The sequence below is a fragment of the Emydura macquarii genome, unplaced genomic scaffold (assembly GCF_026122565.2).
Source record: "Emydura macquarii macquarii isolate MOO-44397 ecotype Brisbane River unplaced genomic scaffold, CSIRO-AGI_Emac_v2 contig_3472, whole genome shotgun sequence".
NCBI lineage: Eukaryota > Metazoa > Chordata > Testudines > Chelidae > Emydura > Emydura macquarii.
The window spans coordinates 606,067-622,496 of NW_027133609.1; the positions used below are offsets into that span (position 1 = coordinate 606,067).

Here is a 16,430-nt window from a genome sequence, read left to right on the forward strand (position 1 = left end):
CTGCTGGGAGCTCCCCCTGCCCACCCACAGGCCCATGAGGCCAGTTCAGCTGGGCAAGGGAGCAGGAGCTGGTGGAACGGTTCCCGGCAGGGCTTGACCCAGGAGCCGGCAGCACCAAGTGCACAGCGCCTGCTCTAGCAGCTAACAGAGCACCCTGGGCGAGCTGAGCTGCAGGGCCAATGGTGGGGAGGGGTGATGTGGCTGCCCCAAACCCTGGGCTCTTTCTCATCTCCCCCTCCGCCCCCCCAGGCTTACACCAGCGTAGCCAAGGCTCCCATGCAGCTGCGTGAGAGCCCGGACGTGGGCCGCGTGATGAATCTTATCACGTTCCACACCAAGATCCTGGACTCACTGGAGGAGCTGCTGCTCGAGACCTCGGACCTGTCAACCTTCTGGTGTGTACACAGCACCTGGTGTGGGCAGGCCAGTGCAGCCCGGAGCCTTGGGACCAGCACTGGGCCGGCCTCACCTCCACTGGTGCCTCAGTTTACCCATCACACAGTGGGGTGCAGGGGAGGATCTGCTGCCTTCAGAGCTGTGGCCTGAGGCCTGTTCACTGGTTTCTGGGCAGGGGTCGCTCCGGGAGCACTGGACAGTATCAGCTGGGGGTGGGGGGAGGTTGGTGCAGCTAGCCCTGGACCAACAGTGTTGCTAAGGCCTGGCTTCCGGCCCCGTGCCTAGCCCATTCGGACCCACGCCCCTCCCATATGAAACCACAAACACACGTGTGCACATCGAATCACGCATGTGCAGCCTGGCTCTGATCCAGGGACAGAAATGGCAGCTGCAGAGGGCATGGCAGCCGGTGGGATGTGAAGGGGTCGGGGTGGCGCTGAACCCTGCCCAGATGGGGCGGGCGTTGCTGAGGCAGGAGGGGAAGGGGTATGGGCCTGAGGCAGGGAGGGCAGCAGGAGAGGAGGATAGTGGTGGCCGGGATGTGCGTGGGAGGGGAATAGAGGGGGCTGGATGGACAGGGTCACGGTTGGGAAAATGTCCCAGAGAGGAGAAGGAGGGCGTGTGGATGTGAGAGAAGGGGGCTGGACTTGGTACATGCTCATACACAAACACGGACTCACACTCCGACATGCACACAGAATCACATGTGCACACACACACAGACACACAGACATGGAATCAGACATGCACAAACAGAATCACACACACATGGAATCATGCACATGCACACACACACACACTGAATCACACACACATGGGCTCACACTTGTGCACACGCAGAATCACACGTGCATGGAATCTCATGCGCGCACACACAAACACAGAATCACACACACGGAATCAGACACGCACAAACAGAATCACACACACATGGAATCATGCACATACACACACACACACACTGAATCACACACACATGGACTCATGCACACACACACACACACAGAATAGCACACACAGAATCAGACACGCTCAAACACTGAATCACACACACAAGGACTCACATGCGTACACACACAGAATCGCACACCTGGAATCAGACACGCACAAACACAGAATCACATGCACATGGAATCTCATGCGCACACATGCACAAACACAGAATCACACACACATGGACTCATGCATACACACACACACACACAGAATAACACACACAGAATCAGACACTCTCAAGCACTGAATCACACACACAAGGACTCACATACGTACACACACAGAATCACACACATGGAATCAGACACGCACAAACACAGAGTGAGACGCACACGCCTGCATGGAAAGGCCCACGTGCACACGCACACAGGCCTGGATTCTCCGGCAGACTCTCCCTGCCCGTTCCGCCCTGATGTGTCCGTCTCCCCGACAGTTTCTACGTCCGCCCCTTTGAGCGGATGTTTGCTGTGACCATGGAGGAGCCGGCCATGCTGCGCTTCACCATCGCCTTCCCGCTCGTCTGCAGCCACTTCGCCTACTGCACCCACCCCATGTGTCCAGAGGAGGTGGGTGCGTCCTGCGTGCCAGGAACCCCTGGAGAGAGGCCTGGGGCCAGGCCTGGTGGAGAACCCGCTGTGGGAAGGGCTGGGAAAGGGCACGGGTGGGGGCAGCGTGGAGTGGACGTGCATTGCGATTTGTGTGTGTGTGTGGGGGGGTGAGCAGGGGCATGTGTGGCAATGTGAAGGGGAGGGGAACCCCCTGTGGGAGGGCCGGAGAGGCGTGCATGGTGATGGCTGTGGGGAGAACTTGGGGGGGGAAGGGGTGGGCATGGATGGAGATGTGTGGGGGAGGGGCATACAGGGGCACCCATGACATGGTGTGTGGGAGGGGCGGGCAGGGGCACCCATGACACTGCGGGGGAGGGGCGAGCAGGGGTGCCGACTCCTCCCCCACGGGGCATGAGGCTCCGTGGCACTGGCGTTTGCGATCCATGGCTGGGAGGTGCCAGGCTGGGGGCCCGAGCAGTGAGCCGTCCCTGCCCTCCCTCTGCAGTTTCCCCACCTGCGGAGCTGCAGCCTGGGTCTGTGCAACAGCTTCCTAGAGGAGATCGCCAAGCAGGCCGCCAACTACATCATGGACGCGTGTGCCGAGCAGCGCAACCTCAGCGAGCAGGTGGGGGGCAGTGGGGGGCACGGCGCTGGGGGGGAGCGTGGGAGAGCTGCCAGCCGGGGGGCATCTGAGCGCGCACTGTATGCCAGGAGCATGTGCAGTAGTCGCATGCACTAGGATCACGCACCAGCGGGGCGAGCTGCCCGAGGCTGGGGCTGCCATGCCGGCCCTCCACAGGCTGCTTTGCAGGCTGGCAAAGCTCTGCTGGGGGCTGGGGTCTCTGGAGACGGGCGTGGCTGGAGCCGTGGATCTGGCTGGATAGCCAGCAATCGCAGGTGCTGCACCCTGGGTGGCGGTGGGCTGTGGGCATCCGTGTGGCCAGTGGCTCCATGGCCAGGAGAGGCAGATTCCAGGCAGGTGGGATTCACCCTGGGGCACAACTGTGCAGAGGGTGGGTGTCCCGCTGTGTCCCACCCCAGAATTGGGTGCAAGGGGAGGGGACCCTATGTGCCTCCGTGGGGTGGCCAAATCCTGCTCTGCCAAGCCCCCAACCCCTCCCTTGCTCAACGCCCCATGGACTGACCCTTCCTCTGTCTCCTGGGAAGCTGCTACCCAAGCACTGCGCCTCCACCATCAGCAAGGCCCGGAACAAGAAGACCCTCAAGCAGCCCCCCAAGAAGGGGGAGCCGGAGCGGGACAAGCCAGGCACCGAGAGCCAGAGGAAGAACCGGAGCGTGGTCACCAAGTAAGCCCATGGGGGTGCTAGGGCTCCCAAGGGGCTAGTGCCCCGGTAGCTCAGTCATTACAGCTGCCTGTGGAGGGGGCTCCCCAGTTCAGAGGACACCATGCCCTGTGCTCCAGGAGTCTGGGGGGCACCGGGGAGGACGGGCGCCAGAGGTTCAGTCATTGCAGCCGGGCTTAGGTTCCGAGTCTCCAAAAGGGCTGATGGCTCAGACTCCGGAAAGCGACTCCGGTACCTGGCCCTTCATAGCCCCCCTCAGCCTGCCTGCTGCCATTGGTTCTCGGTGCGGAGGTGGCGGTGAACCCAGGCGCCCGGGCTGCCACTGCTGCAGCACTTTCCCATTCATTTGAATGATCCCCCCGCGTTCGGGGTCTGGGCTCTGTGGTGCACTGGGCTGACAGGTGTGGGGAAGGGCCCCGGGCGCGGGCTCCAGAGCCGTTTGCTGCGGGCGGTGACAGCGCCGGCATCTCTGCCTCCCAGCATGGACAAGCTGCACCAGATGCTGAGCGAGCTGTCTCTGAGCCTCAACCACATCCCCAGCTTCACCGTGTTCGAGCACACGGTCACGCCGGCCGAGTACCTCAGCAGCCACCTGGAGACGCGGCTCAACAGGTACGTGGGCCCCGTGGCTGGCACTGGGCATGGCATGTCCCTGCCCATGGCCCTCTGGCGGGTGAGTGCGGATGGGGCTGTGGTGTGTCCCTTCCCAGGGTGCTTGGGTGAGTGGGAGGGGATGGGGGTGGCTGTCCCTGCCCATAGGTCTTGGGTGGGTGGAGATGGGGGCGCAGCTGTCCCTGCCCACAGCACTTGGGTGGGCAGGGCCAGGGGTCTGGCGTGTCTCTGCCCGTGAACCTAGGGTGAGGATGGGGGCACAGCGTCTCCCTGCCCATGGCACTCAGGGGGGCAGGTGGGGACGGGGTCACAGCATGTCCCTGCCCACGGCCCTCGGGCAGGGAGATTGAGACGGGTATTGGTGCTGTTGGATCCACAAGCTCCAGCTGTTTTCTGAGCTCCCTTGTGCTGGGAGATGCACTTACACAGGGATCATGGGAGGGGGGCTGGATGCTTTCAGTGGGGAGGTTGTGGCTCTCAACATATCCACCTGGAGAGGGTCTGTGCCGGGTCCCCTCTGAGCTCCTTTGTCCCCTTACAGATCCTTTGTGTTGATGGCCAACTACAACCAGGCTACACAGGAGATTGCACGGCCCTCAGAGATGCTGGCCGGCTTGCGTGCTTATCTCGCCTTCATCCAGTCGCTGGGGCAGTTCACGTGCGTGGATGCCAGCCGCATCATCCGCAACGTCCTGCTTCAGCAGACGCAGCCCCTGGACTCCAGCGGGGAGCAGACCCTCACCACCATCTACACCAACTGGTTGGCACCTGGGCTGGGGGCAGCTGGCCTGGGCCACAGGGCAGGAGAGAGCCCTGGGGACCTCTTGACCATGGGGCAGGAGAGCTCTGGAGATGCCTGGGGCAGGAAACTCCTGCAGAGGGTTTGGGGAAATGGGAAAATCTGAGCTATGAGGAAAGGTTGAAAGACTTGTGCACCTGGAGTCTAGAGCAGAGAAGGCCAAGGGGGGACCTGACCACTGTATTATGGGCTGTTCTGAAAAGGACGGTGATCAGTTGTTCTCCATGTGCACTGATGGGAGGGCAAGAAGGAATCAGCTCAGTTTGCAGTGAGGGAGGGAGATCTCGCTTAGATCGTAGGAAAAGCTTCTTAACTCTTGGGTCGTTGGCTCTGGAACAGGCTCCAAGAGGGTTGTGGAATTCCTATCCCTGGAGGCTTTTAGGAACAGGTTAGACAAACCCCTGTCAGGGACGGACCAGATGTCCTTGGCCCTGCCTCACTGCAGGGGCTGACTACATGGTCTCTTGAGGTCCCTTCCAGCCCCTCATTTCCAGTGGGGCTGGAAAGCTGCTGCTCGGAGAGCAAAGGGTGGCCTGCCTAGCACAGGGCAGCGGCAGGAGATAGTCAGGCCCCTCCATCTCCCAGTTTCTGGGCAAAAGAAGGAACAAAAGCCTACTTCCAGAGCCAATGAGGGGCAGGCTGCCCACGTGAGCTTCCCTCAGCCAGTGCCCTGGAATCCCAGCCTGCAGACCCCCCCTGTCCAAGCCCTGGGCTCCCAAAACCCCCCAGCTCTGTCAGTGCCCCTCAATCCCGATCTGCAGCCCCTGCTATCCCAGCCTGGAGTCCTGCCATCCCCCCAGCTCTGCTAGTGTCCCTCAATCCCATCCCATGCTCCCTTCTTACTGGGACGTAGGGTGACCAGATAGGAAGTGTGAAAAATCGGGACGGGGTGGGGGGCAATGGGTGCCCATATAAGAAAAAGCCCCAAATATTGGGATTGTCCCTATAAAATGGGGACACCTGGTCACCCTACTGGTACAAGGGAGTTTGGGCCTCTGGCAGGCAGACTAGGCGCATGCTGGAAGACCAGGGTAAGTGGATTTTCTTTGGCTCCATGCAGGTACCTGGAGGCACTGCTGCGCCAGGCCAGCACTGGGGCCATTGTGCTGTCCCGGGCCATGCAGGCATTTGTCACTGTCCCCAGGGAGGGTGAGCAGAGCTTCAGTGCAGAGGAGTTCTCAGACGTCTCAGGTGAGCTGTGACAGCTCCTGGCCTGATGTGGAGGGGGCCGCATGGTGTCGGGACAGCTGGCCTGGGCAAGTTGAGCCTGGCTGGCTGTGGGAAAGGGACTGTGCAGTGCTGGGGAAGATGCCAGGGGTGGGGACGTGTGGTGGTGGGAGTCTGACTCTGGAGATGGGGGTGGGGACAGATGGGGTGGGACGGCTGGCTCTAGGGATGGGGTTGAACACGGGGACGCGTGGCGATGGGATGGGGATGTGCAGTGGCAGGACAGCTGGCTTTGGGGACAGGGATGTGGATGCAGGGATGCATGTGACGGGACGGTGGCTGACTCTGGGGACATGCATGGTGAGACAGTGGCTGGCTCTGGGGACGTGCGTGGCAGGACGGCTGGCTGGCTGGCTGGCTGGCTGTGGGGATGGCTCTGGAGACGGGGATGGGGATGTGCGGTAATGGCAAGGCGGAGGGTGGCTGGCTCTGGGGATGCGCGGGGCAAGAGGGCGGCTGGCTCCGGGGACTCGCGGCGCGGGAGGGCAGCTGGCTTTTGGAACACATGGAGTGGGAGGGTGGCTGGCTCTGGGGACTCGCGGGACGGGAGGGCAGCTGGCTCTGGGGACTCGCGGGGCAGAAGGGCAGCTGGCTTTGTGGATGTGTGGGGCGGGAGGGCGGCTGGCTGTGGGGACGTGGGGCGGGATGGTGGCTGGCTCTGGGCGAGTTAGGCTGAGTGGCTCAGGACTGGGAGGCTTGGCGCTGGGACAGGCCATGGGGGTGCGAGGCGTAGCTGTCCCTTGTCCTGGCGAGCTCGTGTGCGATCCAAGCAGGCAGGAAGGAGCTAACGCCCGCCTGTGTGATTCCATCCCCCTCTCCCCAGAGATGCGGGCACTGGCCGAAATACTGGGCCCCTATGGCATGAAGTTCCTGAGCGACAATCTCATGTGGCACGTCACCTCGCAGGTGGTGGAGCTGAAGGTAGGAGGCTGGGCCGGGCAGAGCCACTGCTCGCTGCCCTCAAATCGCCATGGCTACGGGCTGAGCAGGCAGAGGGGCTCAGTGCTTGGAGCGGAGGGGCCTGGGAGCCAGGACTCCTGGGTTCTCTGGGAGTGGAGTGGGGTCAGTGGGTTAGAGCAGGGGGGCTGGGAGCCAGGACTCCTGGGTTCTCTGGGAGTGGAGTGGGGTCTAGGTCAATGTTTCTCAGTGTTTTTTCATTTGCGGACCCCTAAACATTTCCGAATGGAGGAGCGGAGCCCTTTGAAATCTATTCAACTCTCTAGACAGACAATAGATTTCAGTTGCTTTTCACTCTAAGTCTTTCGTGGACCCCTTGGACATAGTCCGTGGACCCTCAGGGGTCTGGGGACCACAGGTTGAGAAGCACTGGTCTAGAGGATGGGGCTGAGTGCCAGAATTCCTGGGTTCTCTGGGGGTGGAATGGGGTCTAGTGGGTTAGAGCAGGGGGGGCTCGGAGCCAGGACTCCTGGGTTCTATTGCCAGACCTGTCACTGACTTGCTGTGTCCCCACTAGACATATCCTTTCAGCTCCATGTGCTCGTCTTCACTGCTCCGCCCAGCTAGCTGGGGGAGCACAGGGCCGTCGCTCCTCGGTTCATGTGATTGTTATGTGGGGGCGGGAGAGTCAGGACTTCAGTGTCTGGCTGTTCCCTTTGTTCAGACCCAGAGGGGCTGGTGCTGGGTAAAATACTGATACCAGGGAAGAGTCCCATGACAGCAACCCCTGGCTCTGGGCGAGTTGGGCCTGGCTGGTTCTGGCTCTGGCTGGGCCTGGCTCTGGGCGAGTTGGGCCTGGCTGGTTCTGGCTCTGGCTGGGCCGGGCTCTGGGCGAGTTGGGCCTGGCTGGTTCTGGCTCTGGCTGGTTCACATGGTGATTGTTTCTGTTGCAGAAGCTGGTGACAGAGAACATGGACGTGCTGGTGCAGATCCGCTCCAACTTCTACAAGCCAGAGCAGATGGCGATGCTACTCCCCAGGCTGACGTGTAAGTGTCGTTCCTCCACCCCACTCCTCCTCCCTAGCATCATTGAATCCCCTGCCCACTGCACAGCTGGGCTGGGAGGCAGGGGGCTGGTGGGGAACAGAATTGGGGAGGGAGGGCTGCAGGCCACATGTGAGAGGCACTGACAGAACAGGGAGCTCAGGCCTGGACGGGTGGGGCTGCAGTACAGGGCTGAGCTGCAGTGAGCGCTGTGTGGAGAGGAGACTCTGGCAGGGGCTGCGGGTTGGGGGTGGGGGCACTGGCAGAGTTGGGGGGGCTCAGGCAGGGAATGGCAGGGGGGCTGCAGGTCAGGGGTGAGGGGCACTGGGAGAGCTGGAGGGGCACAAGTGGGATACAAGCAGTTTCCAGGCCCAGGGGTGTGTTGTACCCCATGTGTTTTGCAGCCCCATCTCCCGCGTGTCCTTGCAACTCACCCCCGCCCCCCACTGCTCTCCCACAGCTGCAGAGAACATGCTGAAAAGAATGACCATCATCGGGGAGATCCTGAGCTTCCGCTCCCTGGCGCAGAAAGGGCTGCGTGAGGTGGGTGCTGGCCCGTCTGCAGAAGGGCTGCGCGAGGCTAGGAAGAGACAAAGGGTGGCCCAGTGCTCAAGGCACTAGCATGGTTCTCGGGAGATCCAGGTTCAATTCCTTGCTCTGCCACCCAACTCCTGCATGACTCTGCGAGAGGGTCTCTGGGCCTCCGTTCCCATCAGTCCCGTGGGTCTCCTAACCCTGCCCTGCCCCACTGGGTGTGTGGGGAGACTGTGAGGCACCCAGGTACCATGGTGGGGGGCAGATATGGCCCATTGAGAGATGGAAGCCTGCTCACCTGTTAATTGTCTCATGCCTCTGGGGTGAGATTCTCTGAGGAGGAGAAGGGGTGAGCCGTGGTGCCTCGAGGATGCTCCAGAGGGTGAATTACCTTGCACGGTGGGAAGGTCTCAAATGTCTAAACTGCAGTTAAATAGCCTCGCGAGCCCGGCCAGCCGCGGGTGGCTAATGGCAGTGTAGACAGACCCTGGGGGTTGCTCTACTTCACAGCTGGCTGAGCTGAGCTGCAGGATAGCCCAAAATCTGGGTGGGCTTGGCACTCCAGCTCCGTACCCCCTCACTGCTGGGCCTAGTGCATCACTGCCGTGCCCCTTGGGCCACTGTTTGGATCAGCTGGGCATGGGAGCAGCATGCACCCAGTGCCGCACAAGGATAACTGGCTGTACAGGGCACTGGGCCATGCGGGCTGGTGCAAATCTGCTAGCTCGGACTACAGCCTTATGCTCTCATTCCCCCTTCAGGGCCAGCTCAGTGCCGGGCAAGGGGGCCAGGTCCTGTCCCCAATGACCCTGCAGGGCTAGCTCAGCGTGTTATACTTATGAATGAAGTAAACAGCAGGATCTTATTTAGGGAGACAAGGCAATATGCTGTGTTTATTGTGAATACAGAAATTTCAAAAGCAGTTGCCTACACACACACACGCACACACACAGTTCTGCAGGCGGAGTATACTTTCCAGCCTCTGAGTTGCTCGAGTCACTCCACTGGCCAGGTGGACTGAATATGAGGATGGAGCCGGGCTCTGTCCGTGGTGAATCCGATGCTCCTGGATGTTTGCAGAATGACCCCAAAATTCTCATCTTTTCACCCCATCTTTATAGCGGTCAGTTCCCATTTGGGTCTATGGATCTTGCTGTGTCACGGTGCATCTGCATCCTGGTGTGATTATCAATCACCCACAGTGTTGCAAGCATGACATCTGTTCGTTATCTCCTTGTTCCTGGTCCACACTCGTTCCTGTCCTTGGGGTGGACTCCTCTGGACTCAGGGTTATCTTGATCCATGTTCTTTGGCCATCTGGATTGTAAAAGTTGTTACAATGAAGTCCTGCTTCACTCCCTTTTGTTAGGGAGAATTAGTGTTGCCGCCTTTTTACTTCATTATCACATGCACGCCATTCATTCCTCAATCACACGAACTAACGTCTACTTCAAAAAACAAACACACTCAAAACAGAAATTACAACTTCAAATTAAAACTACATTCCAACCGAATGATGTATACTCTCAGAAAAAGAGGGGAGTAAAAATTATTACAATCCTAAAAATGCTAAAATGCAATCAGCCATCAATATGGATTATTCCTCCGACATAGAATAACAAAGCATATTCACAGTAAATCTTCTTAGATGTGGGCCAGACAGTTGCTTGTGTAACAAAAGGCCTCAAAATATTTCTAAACAGCAAACGGAACTGTGAGATATTACAGGCAAAATGCAGACAGAACTGCGAGATGTTACAAGCAGAGTGTTCCCAAACACATGTAAACATAATCATAGCAACAGAGTCCCAGAATGTTAGGATGTTACAATTACCTCTGCCTCCTGAAAACTGGTAACAAGGCAAAATAGTTGCTCTCTGCTTGGCTGAGGGGGACGGGTCCTGTCCCCACCGGCCCTGCAGGGCGGCCCTGCAGGCAAGGCCCTGCCTGCTACAGCTCACGCACCATCAGTGGAAATGCTAGCACAGCCCTGGCTGCAGAGGGAGCCCAGTGAGTCCCCAGGGAGGTTGCAGGGGGGCAGGCGGGTCAGGCAATGGGTGTAACGTGACCGGCGCAGCCTGGTGCAGCTGTGAACTGCCGTGGTGAGCGATGGCCAGGTGGGAGACTCTACAAGTAGAATAAACTCCGACAGCTTCAGTATTGCTGAGTTTGGGCTGTCGGAGCCTGGAAGCTCCTGCAGTCCCTGTCCCTGCACTGCCAGCGGGGCCCAATCCATGCCTGCTCGCACCCCTGTGCAAAGGGGGGTGCAGGGAGTCACCAATGGGGGGCCCTATCCTCCCCTGTCTGGCTCCAGTGTGATTGCACTCGTGCAGTGCGGGTGGGGCTGCATCACCCCTGCTGTATGGGAGTGTCAGGGGCATGTTAGCATGTGATCAGAGCGGGGGAGGAGTGGCCTTGTGTCATCCCTGCTTCAGACCTGTGAGAGGCTCGTGCTCCAGCTGCACCCCCCAGGCCAGCGGGCCGAGGAGCTGGCTGCTCCCGCTGTGCATCCCAGGCACCATGGGCGCTGTGTGGGGCGGGGCTGGCCCTTTGCACTGCTCATGGAGTATTATGGGGCTGCATTGGGGGGGTGTCACTGACCCCCCCATGTATGCTCGGGATGTAGCTGGGCATGAGTGGTGAGTGTATTCTGCCTGTGTCCCTCCCAGGACAGGCCTCTGGGGCCAGACACCCCTGAGGCTGCTCCTAGCTCTGCCCAGGTGGCCTTGGGCAAGCCCCTGCTCCCCTCTAAAGCAGGGGCAGTAGCTGGCACCAGCCCCGCTCTGTGGGCTTATTGGCTACACCCATATGGTGCCTGGAGTGGCCTGTCCATGCAGAGCATCAGGCATTGCACCGCTCACTTCCTGTACTTGGCTGCTGGGCAGTTGTTAAACAGCTGCCACGTCCCACCCAGAGGTGGCTGCATTTCAGTGGTGATGAAGTACTCCCGGCACAGTTTGTGCATTACCCTAAGAGCCTGTGGGGTGGAAGGACAGAGGGAAAAGGGAGCTTGGCACCAGTATGGACATCTTCATAGGCACCGTGACCCAGAGAGGGAGGACAGAGCAGTGGGGCGGGTGCCAGGGGCAATCTGTGTCCATTGCTATCTCAAGGGCTGGCTCTCTCCTTGCTGCAGATCTTCTCCAACCGCTGCTCATACCTGATGGGCCCCATCGAGTGCCTGAAGGAGTTTGTCACCCCGGACACGGACATAAAGGTGGGTGCGACCCTCGTGTTTCACTCGGCTGTGGGCGGGGCTCTGCGGGAGGCAGGCAAATCCATGAACTGGCTGAGCTGCAGCCTCCTGCTGCACTGTCCATGCCATGGACGCGCTGGGCCTGAATTCATCCCCTGCTGCTGCTGCAGAGATGGCAGTGGGGACTCCTGTCCGTCACAGAGGGGGTCTGGGTCTTTCCGAGCTGTCGCCTTGCAGGGCCCAGGCCCAGCAACCCGCAGTGTCCACAGGGCATCATCCAGCAAGCAGCAACCTCCCCGGGCCGGAGCGCTCACTGCCGTCTCCCGGTGGGGAGTGCTGGAGGCGAGTGGCTGCTCTGGGCTGCTGCCGATGGGGGAGCTCTCAGCGCTGGCAGTGAGTCCTTCGCCTGTCCCAGGGAAGCCAGGCCTCTATCGGTCCAGAGACCCAGGCTAAGAAATAGAGACACAACCCCGGTGCCAGGGCCGCGTAGGCCTCGCTGGGATTCTGTGCTGGGGCCATAAGCCCCGGGAGGCTCTGCTACCAGAGGGTGACTGGCCAGAGCTGCACCCTGGGGACGTGTCATCCTGGCCCCAGGAGCCCTGATGGCAAAGCTCCCCTGACATCAGTGGGCTGTGGACAATCTTGTGTGGGGGCCCTGGCTAGATCGTTGGCCTCTAGTGCTGGCTGGGAGTGGAACCTCCTCTGGAGAGCAGGTGCCCAGGGCAGCATCACATGCAGCTCACCTGGGCCTATCTCAGCCCTGGCACAGCTGCAGCAAGCTCTGCCGAGGGGTCTGGCATGTGCTCAGCCCTGTGCCGTGCCCCCAGCCAGCCAGCACCCTCGCTTTGAACAGGGCCACTGTGAGCGCAGCCGGCACAGCAGGGTCTGGGGACGGCTTGTCGTGGGGTGAGGCGGTGGGGCCGGAGCACATCATGGGCCTCGATGAACTTAACCCCTGCAGGCTGGATTCTGCCCTGGGCTTAGCCTGGGCGGTTCCTAGGGAGGGCAAAGAGCTGGGCCTGAGCCCCCACGGACAGAGCTGGGATGTGCAGATACAGTTGGCACTGACCGGTCCATACCGCTTTCGCTGCTCTCTGCGGGAATGGCATGATGAGCAAGCACAGTGCGCTCCTGCTGGCTTTGGGGGGCGGGCACAGTCCTGGCCTGGCGGGTCCCGCTCCGGGTGACTGATCACAGGGTTGTGTTTAGTGGCAGCTTTCCTGGCTGGGTCCCATTTTCAATCTAAAGCAGCTGGAGCTGGGAGGCCCTGGGGACACAAGGGGGAAGGGCCTGTTTGGTGGGACCCATCCATTGTACCTATATTTGTAAGTTCGGCCTGAAGGGAGTGGCAGAGCAGAGCAGGGTGTGTGTTAATGACACAGTGTGAATGCAGAGCAGGGCAGGCCGCGTGTTAATGGCTCAGGGTGTGAATGCAGAGCAGGGTGTGTGTTAATGGCTCAGGGTGTGAATGCAGAGCAGGGTGTGTGTTAATGACACGGTGTGAATGCAGAGCAGGGTGTGTGTTAATGGCGCAGGGTGTGAATGCAGAGCAGAGCAGGGCAGAGCGTGTGTTAATGGCACAGGGTGTGAATGCAGAGCAGAGCAGGGCGTGTGTTAATAGTGCAAAGTGTGAATACAGAGCAGAGCAAGGTGTGTGTTAATGACACAGGGTGTGAATGCAGAACAGGGTGCGTGTTAAAGGTGGAGGGTGTGAATGCAGAGCAGGGCAGGGCATGTGTTAATGGCACAGGGTGTGAATGCAGAGCAGGGCATTACTGCTTGTGCTTACCAGGGTCAGGCCTGAGAAACACGCAGCAAGGGCTGAGGGCCGGGGCTCTGGGCAGTGGGGGGTTATCTGCAGGGAAGAGCCCAGGCGGGCTGAGGTTAGTCCTGCTTTGAGCAGGGGCTTGGACTAGATACCTCCTGAGGTCCCTTCCAACTCTGATATTCTATGATTCTATGAATCTCAGTCCCTGGGTATCGGGGGAAGGTGTCATACCCTCCGTGAGCCCTAGGGGACAGCAGCAGGCAGCACATTAGATCTCTGGCTACGGTGCTACCTTGTGCCGTGGCAGGGTTTAAAGACAGGGCCACCTGAGGCTGCGTTTGCTGGGGGGAGCCCCTCTCTGTACAGCTGGGCGGATTTACAATACAGGCAGGCGCGTGTTCAGAGACAGTCAGGGGCTGTGTGGTGAGGAGAGATGAAATAGGCAAATATGCCGTGTTTGACAGACCCACTGGGGGGAGGTGGGAGATGTGGGACGAGGAGAGTCCTGGGGTGGGGGAGGGAGGCTATAGCCTCCCAGGCAGCAGGTTACATAGGAGAAAGGAGATGAAAGGCAGAAGTTGACTGGATATTAGGGGAAACCTCTTGAGAGCTTGGGGGAAGGGCTGGGAGCCCGTCTCTCCCGGGGTTCTAGGCCGGGCCGTGGGACTGGGCACAGGGTTGCACACTCAGGAGCAAGAAATGAGGAATTGCCTGACCATGGCGCCCTGGGGCTTCAGCTCAGAGTTCCTGGTGTTTTTCTTTGTTTCCTGAGCATCCTCAGTAAAAGGTGCCTGCTCTGGGCCCCGGCTGACCTGGACGGTGGGCTGTCTCGTCGCTGCAATCCTGGGCATTCTCAGCCACCTTGCAGCACTGGGTGTGTTGCGGTCCGTGCGCATCTCCAAGCATAAAGGGCTGTGTTGGCTTGTGGGCTTGGGGCAGGGTCTCCCTGGAACCAGCAGGCTGGGCTTTTACCTAAGCTGGAGCTGAAGGCTCCTATGAGTCTCCTCTCCCCCTCACCCCACTGGGATCTGTCTCTGTCCCCGGCTCGTGGCTGCTCAGTCCATTGGGTGCTTTCAGCTCTAAGGGCCCTGGCTTCAGACCCTGAGCTGAGCCCCAGTGGGGTTGATTATATAAGCTCTGAGTATCCAAAATGCTGTTATCCCGGCAGATCCCCCCCTCTGCAGAGCTGGGGGCGAAAGGGTAGAAATGCCCTAGATGAGCTGAGATGTGGCGAGCAGTGCTGTGAATCGTGGGGAGGCTGGCGATGCTGTGGGTGCCTGTCTGGGGGGCTCCTCTGTCCTGCAGGGATGCTGGGACTTGCTCTTTCTGGGGCTGCCAAGACAGTGGCACTGCTCCTGGCTGTGGCAAGCTGCCACGCTGGCCCCTGTGGGCTCAGCTGGGGCTTTTGGGCAGGTCGGAACAGCGGTGGTGTTGTAGGGCCCGTTCAAATAATGTAAAACTGAAATGGGAGGGAGCCGGGTTATTCTGCTGAATGGTTTCTAGCTGGATGTCACGAGCATTTGCTGGCTGCACCAGGAATGTTCTGACTCTCCATTTCATCCCCATGGGTGTGTAAGTAGATCGGTATTTAGTCTGGTTTTGGCCCTGTGCGTATTCATTTCAGCAATATCACCAATATTCCCTTGTGCGCCTCCCTGTTGTGTTGCTGTGTTCTGCTAAACAGCTGCTGTGTTCAACCCCAGCGGTGGCCGCGTTAGAGTGGCAGGCAAAACGGTCTTCGTATGTGCACACCTGGTGAAGCTAGTGGGTGGGGAAGGACAAGAGGAATGCAAGCAGGGGTGGCTCATTGCCGAGTTAATGGCGTTATCATCAGCAGCGTGGCACAGATAGGGAGTAAGTGTGACTGGTTTTGCACCGGTAGTGAGGGAGCGAATGCCTCCAGAGCCGCAAAGCAATTACAGGGAAGGAGGAAGGAGGGCTCCTGGCAGAGCGGAGGGGTGAGGAGAATGGTAATGGGGCTAGTCACCTCCAGCCAGAGCTCAAGGACAGCAGAATCAAATGCTCAGCCCAGCCAAATGGGCCTTATCAGATCTTGGGGCCATAACGCAGCAGGGTGGAGGCAAGAGCCCCGGTGCGGTCAGAGGAAAATCCACCCATCCCATGCGTGACTTGAGATTTGACACAGGGGCAAAGGAAGCCCCAGCTTCCCGCCGAGGGGTTTGTGTCATGCTGGAGTTTGCCGCTGTCGGGCAGGGGCTGTGCAGGAGCACACGTTAGGATCAGCTTTCCAGTGTATGTGCTGAGGCCATGGCAGATTGTACAGGACTCGCATGCAGCTGGTGCTGCGAAGCTTCCAGCTGACCTGTGGGCGCAGATGACCTGCTGCCCTCCCCTCGCACTATTCAGCTGCAGAGTCAAGCATGCCTGGGCATTGTGGCCCTGGCACTTGGGGATGCAAATGAGCCCGCAGGGAGGGCCTCCCTTGTTATCCCCAAGTTACAGCAGGACAAGCTGAGGTGCAGAGGGAGGGGAAGTGACTCGCCCAAGGCCCCCATCCAGTCAGTGGCAGAGGCAGGAATGGAATACAGGAGTCCCATCTCCCTGCTCCTGACACCAGTGCTAGGCCACCGCTGCCCAGATGCAGAAGCAGAGAGGGAGGGATCTGGGTTTGGAGCAATGGGTGCTGAGCTCATTATTTTGCTCCATTTGCTCTTTGGGGTATTGGGATGCTCTGGTACTTTTCTGGAATGGGCTCATGCGCGTGTTCTGTACCTAGTTCTTTAGGAATGTGTGTATCAGCTGTGATAAAGTCAGGCCAGAGGGCTACAAAAGGGTTTGAATTCCGGGAGGTGCCTGCCCACCGCTAAAGGCCTCACCCCCAGCCTAAGGGGAGGAGTTACTGGGCCCAAGATTCAACTAATTGCAGGGGACAATGAGTGAAAAAAACAGGAACGGGCACAGGGGTCAAAGGGTCAAATGAAGGGAACCAGAAGGGGACACTGAGCAGAGAACTCCAGACAGTGCCCACTGCCCCCAGAAGGTGTCAAGGGAGCCAGTGGACGCTGCCCAGAGGAACTCTGCCCGGATGCATGGACGGACGGAGGAACGGAAGTAGGCCCCACAGTCGCAGAGCACCCCCTCGGCCAAC

At 59.6% G+C, this 16,430-nt stretch overlaps 1 protein-coding gene across 1 annotated transcript in view; it reads left to right on the plus strand.

The window, feature by feature from the left end:
• The window catches only part of NCKAP1L (NCK associated protein 1 like), a 55,171-nt gene that overhangs the window by 15,761 nt on the left and 22,980 nt on the right, over positions 1-16,430 (plus strand). The window contains exons 16-26 of the mRNA XM_067535038.1: positions 250-395; positions 1,826-1,958; positions 2,446-2,565; positions 3,108-3,247; positions 3,725-3,856; positions 4,398-4,616; positions 5,716-5,846; positions 6,706-6,803; positions 7,733-7,826; positions 8,284-8,366; positions 11,494-11,574. Of these exons, the coding sequence (XP_067391139.1) occupies positions 250-395; positions 1,826-1,958; positions 2,446-2,565; positions 3,108-3,247; positions 3,725-3,856; positions 4,398-4,616; positions 5,716-5,846; positions 6,706-6,803; positions 7,733-7,826; positions 8,284-8,366; positions 11,494-11,574 (1,377 nt within the window). The remainder of the gene's footprint in view (positions 1-249; positions 396-1,825; positions 1,959-2,445; positions 2,566-3,107; positions 3,248-3,724; positions 3,857-4,397; positions 4,617-5,715; positions 5,847-6,705; positions 6,804-7,732; positions 7,827-8,283; positions 8,367-11,493; positions 11,575-16,430) is intronic.